The sequence below is a fragment of the Temnothorax curvispinosus genome, unplaced genomic scaffold (genome assembly GCF_003070985.1).
Source record: "Temnothorax curvispinosus isolate PA1 unplaced genomic scaffold, ASM307098v1 QBEX01000899.1, whole genome shotgun sequence".
NCBI lineage: Eukaryota > Metazoa > Arthropoda > Insecta > Hymenoptera > Formicidae > Temnothorax > Temnothorax curvispinosus.
The window spans coordinates 1-7,797 of NW_020210679.1; the positions used below are offsets into that span (position 1 = coordinate 1).

The following is a 7,797-nucleotide window of genomic DNA, read 5'->3' on the forward strand; positions in this document are numbered from 1 at the left end:
GAGAATTCTGCAACGTAGTGAATGAAATTTATTTGTCAGGCAATTGGTCGCATTGTATCAGTTATTTTACTTACGTCTATCTTCAATTGGACAATCCTGAATTATCTGTGTGTGATATTTCGGATCGATAGTCAGTTTGCAAATTCTTGTTGGAACATAAAGGCTTCTTGAATTCTGTCCTAAAATCATCATCTGTAACATACTGTCCATAAATGCCACCCAATTAGATGTCCATGCGATATGGCCGTTTGATCCAGTAACCGATGCGCTTTTTAATCCACGAAATGCGCCGGCATATTGATAACCGCGAAGTCTTAATTCCTTATAGATGTCTTTTGTCTTCATTTCTTCCTCATCATCGATACATTCAGCAAGATTAGCTGATATTTTTTCATTTTCAATATTGGTTGGAATTCGTACTGTTCCAGTAACAATAGCATTATCTCCTTCGATTATTTCAAACCTATTGCTACCTAGATATGGGTGTAAATCCATTAAACGTAATATAATTTTATAAAAAATCAAAATTGATATAAAATTGATATTGTTAATATGGAGCTGGACCTTACAAAAACAGTTGACTTGTGAAAAGAAAGAAGATTCCTCGTTAAGATTATAGTTATTCTCATATATTTTCTTTGTATATTTTTTACATTTTAATTATAGTATATATTGCGCCATAAAAGCGGCATATAAAAAATTAATTGTTTACGTAATAATATTACCTTCTTGGATCGAGAAAGTTAATTCAATCTCATTTTGTTGTGATAGCACTATAGCACGAATAAAATTAACGTCTTCAAATACAACTGGTGTATTAATATATTCTTGGTTTTTTAACAATGCGATCATCTCCCAGATATAAAAAAGATATCCCGTAGCAGGAAATAAATTTTTTTCATTAACGACATGGCCCGTTAAATACGTAAATTCTTCTTCTACTGTACTAATACTGACAACTGTTTCTTTTTTGTCAATTATTTTTTTTTTACAAAATTGCACTACAAAAAAGTTCTCTGAATGATCCCATCTAAAAACGTCATTAGAAATTATTACATAATCTTCGTGTAAACGAATTAATTGTGGAAATTACTTAATTCAAGATTTGATATAAAATTGAAGCACAGATTCTAAAGTATCACTGTTATCTGCTCTTTGTAATAGGCATAAAAGAATTAACATATGTAAAAGAATACATTTATCTTTGAGATAAGTAAGGTGATAGAATATATGTCTTCAAAATACAGAGATGTGATTTTGAAAATAAATGATAAAACTGACCAAGTTCGAAAAAGAGTTTAAAGTCTTAATTCGCTATTATATTGAACATGTTCTCTTCTGACTATTTCACTTAAATATGAAAATGTTTGTTTCTTGATAATTTGTCCATTTGTGCTTAAACGAGAAATATGCATACCTTATAAGAGGAGAAATCATTGGGGTACCGCGGCTTACAGGAAATTCCACTGTCGGATAGAGATTTGCAATCTGTGGCTGCAATCCTGCGTTATAAAGTTTTCCGATTGATTCTAAAAATATCTCATTATTATGATCCTCGGTTCGTTCATATAGCGCTACGTTTGTCACTGTAGTGTATAAATAATTGTTTAAAATGTGTTGAAGAATATTCTGAGGAGATATTTCAATCGTCACTGTATCTTTTGAAACTGAACGTATCGTCTTTGCGAATAACACCGGAGACAACAAGTGATTTGTATAATATTTTGAACATAAAGGTATAGTATTGGAGTACTCGTGAGAGGATGTTGTCAGCCACTTTGAGCTGTGAAACTTTTTTTGTGGTAATGTTCGGTTCAAGTATTCTTCAGACTTAGCTACAGCAGGTTTAATGTAACGACTATGAAAAGGTATATAACCACAAGAAATTTCTTTTATAGATATACTATTCGCCTAAAAGAATGAATAAAATCACATAAGTATTATTAATTGCTTGTTTTAACAAAACAATTAAAGAAACTAGATAGAAGAAAGATTATATTGTTTATAAGCATTAATATATACCTGCAATTTGGTGAGGAATGTTTTTATAGAATTCGTTGGTCCGCTTACAATAAAATTAGAAGAACTATTGTAACAAGCTATATCGATATCCGTAGGACACATAACTTTTAAGGTTTCAAGGTCAAGATTAATTTCAGCCATGGAGCCATTAATTATTTTCGACTCGTGAAGGGCTAAACCGATGAAATATGCCGACAAAATCGTTTCTTCGGCCGTTAAACATCCATCGGCATATCCACAGATTAGTTCACCAATAGAGTGACCGATTATAAAATCGGGAACTACACCAATAGATGTTAAAAGATCAACTAATCCAATCTGCGATACATATAAAAGAAATAGCTTCCCATTTGGTTTAAATAAAGATTAAAATTATGGGGTAATTATAAAGTAATTTTTTTAAATTATTTTTATAATATATATATGTATGTTTTTTTTAAAATAGGACACCCTGTATATATACATATGTATATATATATATATATATATATATATATATATGTATATGTATTGTAAATATTATAATTTATGAAGACCAAATAAAGAGTTTTCTTTTTACCTGTAGTCCAATAAGACCCAATAAAAAATTAAATATATTATCAAAAATATTTTTATTATCACTTGTTAAAATATCTGTAAGTGATATGCCGTAAGATCTCAAAACGATACCACATTTCTGGATTGCCTTGGCAAACACTGGGAATTTCATTAGAGCGCGACCTATATTAAAATTTTAATAAAATTTATAAATTTTAATATACAGATATGTGTACATGCATCCGCGTATTTATAGTAGGGGAGCTAGCTCCATTTTTTTGTGATTATTTCGGTACTTATAAAACTATCTATTTGTGGTGATTCAAAATGTTATTCTATGATCAAAGCTCCGGAAACTGACAAAAAAGTGGGTAAAATATATTTATAATACTTACTCATCCCAAACCATTGAGATCCTAATCCAGAAAATATAAAACAAATCGGTCTTCTAATATATGGAGTATGTTCTATTTTACTAATTGTATTATGAGATATTTTAGACCCAGTTATCACGTATCCTCTATAAGGATGACCTTTTATATCATCATTATGAATATGATGTAGCAGAGATATAAACTCAGCATTTATTGGTCGATTTCGCACCTGCATTCAGTAACAAGAATGTACATTTTATAATTCTTGGAATAATTTTACACAAAAAAGAACGATAATATTATCTTATTCTGCAATGTTTTACTTTAGCAATTAAATTTAATTATTAAATGCATTGTTATTACTTAACATATTAAATAAATATATGTATATTTAATACATTTACTTTTCTTTTTTGTGCAAATTGGAAATAATTTCGAAAGCGATTATGTACGCAAATATCTTTTTAGACACTGTATAAATACACGTGTGTATATTTAATTGTTATGTTTGTTATATTTATATGATAATATAAAAAAACTAATGTCAAAAATTATTTCTGAAATAAATGAAATAAGCCATTATAATATTTGCTTACATGATCTAAGATGATTTTAACTGCTTCCTCCGTACGACCAGATACAGCTACAAGCCTAGGTAAATCATCATTCGGAGCTCCATTGTTAGTTTTTTGTTTAAAATTCGACTTTAGCAATATGTGGCTATTAGCCCCTCCAAACCCAAAAGAATTGATACCTACATAACCACCCTCCCATTCTGTTGGTTCAGTGACGATCTTTATTCTTCCTTCGATAATAGCAGTTAACTCTTTTCGCGGACGCTTGAAGTGTATAGTAGGCGTAATTATACCAGTTTCCATCGCTAATAATACCTTTAAAAAATCGCATTTTTTTATTAGCAGTAATTATAGTAATTATTTTATATAAATGTATTATATACATATGTATTATAATTGTAACAATTTAAAAAAAAAAAAAATTGCTATAATCCCTGGCTGGGGTAATATTTTTCGCAATAAAATTTAAAAACTATTTAATTTAGAAATTACATTAACTGACCAAAACCATGGTCAAAATTAATAATGTCTCGATGATTGATCCGGAAAAAAGTGCTGTGTGAATCCGACAAACCAAGTTGGCTTACAGTTTTTCAATGTTCATATCGAAAAGACGTTATATATTGCCAGTCATGGTCGATTTAAATTACTTTAATTGTTATTCTATATACTGGCGAAAGAAATTTATTATTCTGTTTAAAATTATTTTATTACAAATGTACCTTTGCGATTTGACAAAGGCTACTGCCGGGTTCGGAATGTCCAATATTCGATTTTACCGAGCCCATCAATAAAGGAGTGATTCTTTTAGCGCATAAAGTCTGGTCAATAGACATAATTTCTACGGGATCACCGGCAGGAGTACCAGTTGCATGGGCCTCTACGTAAGATAACTCATTGGGCGAGATTTCACATTCCTCATAAAATTCACTCAACAATATATTTTGCTTTTCGATCGATGGAAAGGTAATACCTTCTTCTTTAAAACCATCGCAATTTATTTTACCGTGTACGAGAGTTGCATATATTCTTTTTGCATTTTTTGCCTTTTGCAGATATATTACCGCGACCATCTCGCTACGCATATATCCGGTGCCTTCCTCGTCAAAGGGTTTACAGTAACCATCAGAAGATAGAATTCCTAGAAGGAAATTAATTCATGTTATTAAATAAAGTTCTTCAAGCTCCGATTCAATATCTAAATGTAAGGATAGAAAGAAAGATAAAGAAATATATACCGAGGTCATATGAGTAGACACCACCCCTATAATAATTTTCAATTGTTTGCCAAAAATAACTGACATAGCTTAAAGCCTTTCTACTGCACTGATCTTCGAGAAAGAATGACTCAAACGAGGGATCCTGGGTGGAGGGACACTGATTATAAAGCTTATCTTAAAAATATCGGGCCCTGAATTTTTGTGGAGTGGCCGTCACTCAGTGTGACCTCAAAGGATTAACAGTAAAGAACTGACATTACAACACAATACTAATATAGCATAAATAAAGGCACATAACAGAGTGATTGCAAGCAAATATCTTCATTCCAATAAAAAATGATTAGACCCAGCTTTATACACGATTGAAGGTCCATATGCAAAGTTCATGCATATTGGACCATGTAGCCTGAACTCCCAAAGTCAACATCAATTTGACATTGCGTCGATTGTGAAACCCTAATATTTGAGCTACTAAGCTCTATCAATTTATAAAAAAGTTAAATTTAAAATTAAAAAGTGTGCAAATTAGAAACTTGCACATTGCTTCCTCATCATTACAGATCGTTCCTATTTTATTTCGCTCATAAAGCTTCCTCTATAAGAAAGCCAAAACAAATAAATACTAATAATTATGCATCGAATAAAATACAAGCTTCCTCATAGAGGAGCTTCGTGAGCGAAATAAAATAGGAGCAATGGTAGCGATCTGTAATGATGAGAAAGCAATGTGCAAGTTTCTATAATTTGCACATTTTTTCTGACTTCTGCGGCGTAAATACCGGAGTTACCCTAATAAAATTTCTTTTGTTGAAATCAAATCTACTCGGAGTTTTCATTATCTTCAAACGGACAAATAACAATATTAATCATTTTTACCTTAACCTTAACAATATTAATAATTTTTATGACGTAACATACAACATAATAAGATATAACAAATACATACCTAGAGTGTAAAATTGCATTTGGACATGAGGATGGAAACATAAATTGGCGGAAGCGATAATGGCAGCATCGCAACTTCCGGACCGAATCTGCTCGTAAGCTTTCACTATAGCAGAGTTACTTGAACTACATGCACTATCAATATTATGCGATTGTCCAATAACGCCAAGCCAGTAAGAAATTCTATTTGCCATGAAAGAAATGTTGCATCCAATCATAGATAATCTAGCAAACTAATTACAATACATGTTTGTAATAAATAACAAGTCAAATTTATTTGTAAAATTATTAAAAACTATTGTATAATTATTCTAAACTTTACATACTAAGGAAACAGATTTTCATATTTGCAATAAGAATTTTACACATGGTTATCATTTTCATAAATAAATTTTTATTATAATTATCTTGAATATATTAATTAAATAAATCTTACCTGAGGATCAAAAGAAAAATATGATCGAGTCTCTGATAAAGAAATTGCTGTAAAAACACTCGTTCTTGTTCCCCGTAATTCTTTTGGGTTTACACCCGCATCGATAATTGCTTCGTAAGTATGCTCGAGTAACATTCTAGTCATAGGATCCATTATATGAGCTTCTGTTGCGGATATATTAAAAAATTCGGAATCGAATTTCTCAATATTGTTGATTTTACCAATTCGATGGGGCATATTATAAGCTATATAAGAAATAAATATATTAAAAAGTAACAAGTAAAAGATATATTAAATTAATTATTAGTATTGATATATTAAATTAATTATTAATTTAATGATAAATTATTTATTAATGTAACAAAATGAATATTGTAAGATTTGTTAATGGTGATTTCTGCCATTATTTACACTTACATTGAATGAAATTTATTTCGACTTATAATTTAAATTTGCACACATATGTTAATTGCTGACTTTTGTTCTGTGCATAAACATTGTGTGCAAAAAATAATTTAAGTAATAAAATTATAATATACTAGCTGGTTACCACCCGGGCTTCGCCCCGAAGGACATGTGTATTAAGACACGCAAATAGTCTCTCTCTCTCTCTCTCTCTCTCTCTCTCTCTCTCTCTCTCTCTCTCCCTCCCTCCCTCCCTCCCTCCCTCCCTCTCTCCCTTTCTTTTTCTCTCACAGGTTATGAAATAAAATTTATTTCATAACCTGTATTGTCATCTCAACTTCTGTTTTAACGTTATTGCTGTTTTAACGTTATCCGTCACAATTGTATTGCAACTTCGGGCGTTACAAAGTTCATTTTATCGTAAAAAAGATATGCGAGTGATTATAGGTGATGCACCGAAGTCAACGCAATTGTGAACGACCATGCGCGCCTGCTCGAATGGGCAACCCGTCATACTGACCTGTATGTCTCTGCAACACTGTACGTATATGTAGGGTTACACAATTTTTTTGGATTCTGATATCGTTTTTAAAAATTATTGGATTAGGTATTGCAAATCTTTAAGGTGATTCTAAAGCCGTGACCTAGCCAGTTTTTTTCGGTTTTTTTCTTAACACTAATATTTTAATTGGCTTTATAAAAATGCAAAATTCTTGTCTAGAATTAAAGTACGCATCAAAATCTAGGTCATGGTGGTCGAATTTATATCAAAAACGAAAAAAAATTAATATTTTTTGTTATACGTGACGACCACCACATATAAATTCGACCACCATGACCTAGATTTTGATGCGTACTTTAATTCTAGACAAGAATTTTGCATTTTTATAAAGCCAATTAAAAGATTAGTGCTAAGAAAAAAACCGAAAAAACCGGCTAGAATCACGGCTTTAGGATCACCTTAATTACGATTAATATATACGATAATATAAAACAAATATTTTTCCTAATAAAGTTTTGAAAATATAAAGAGGTTGATTGCCGTCACATTGCGGGGCAGGCGGCGAGAAGGGACGATTGCGAAAGGAAACTTTAAATAATCAAATTTTTCGACGCGTGAAATAAACGAGTTTTAGCAAATAAATATGTAGAATGCATTTAATTAGCTGTTTCTTAAGGTTTTAAATTAAAGTTTTAAAGTTGTTTGTTCAATTAAAATCAAAATACGTTAAAATTTGGCAATATGCTGTTTTATTTTTACAATTTCTTGATAACTATATATC

The 7,797-nt window shown here is 30.8% G+C and overlaps 1 protein-coding gene across 1 annotated transcript; it reads right to left on the minus strand.

The window, feature by feature from the left end:
- Nucleotides 1-51: 51 nt before the first annotated feature.
- Nucleotides 52-6,385, minus strand: LOC112459092 (fatty acid synthase-like). The gene is made up of 10 exons (XM_025023029.1): nucleotides 6,110-6,385; nucleotides 5,675-5,906; nucleotides 4,231-4,649; nucleotides 3,530-3,823; nucleotides 2,955-3,162; nucleotides 2,582-2,742; nucleotides 2,023-2,340; nucleotides 1,418-1,911; nucleotides 726-1,030; nucleotides 52-473 (listed from the first exon to the last, which is right to left on the minus strand). The coding sequence occupies exons 1-10, from the start codon at nucleotides 6,344-6,346 to the stop codon at nucleotides 67-69; spliced, it is 3,075 nt and encodes a 1,024-aa protein (XP_024878797.1). The 5' UTR covers nucleotides 6,347-6,385; the 3' UTR covers nucleotides 52-66.
- Nucleotides 6,386-7,797: the final 1,412 nt, after the last annotated feature.

Bases quoted from the DNA above. Each gene is read 5' to 3' on its own strand.
- LOC112459092 (XM_025023029.1), bottom strand. From the start codon at position 6,346: ATGCCCCATCGAATTGGTAAAATCAACAATATTGAGAAATTCGATTCC. The intron at 3,163-3,529 runs GTAAGCAAATAT...TACTGAATGCAG, and splicing joins TTAAAATCATCTTAGATCAT to GTGCGAAATCGACCAATAAA. The intron at 2,743-2,954 runs GTAAGTATTATA...ATTTTAATATAG, and splicing joins ATCTCAATGGTTTGGGATGA to GTCGCGCTCTAATGAAATTC.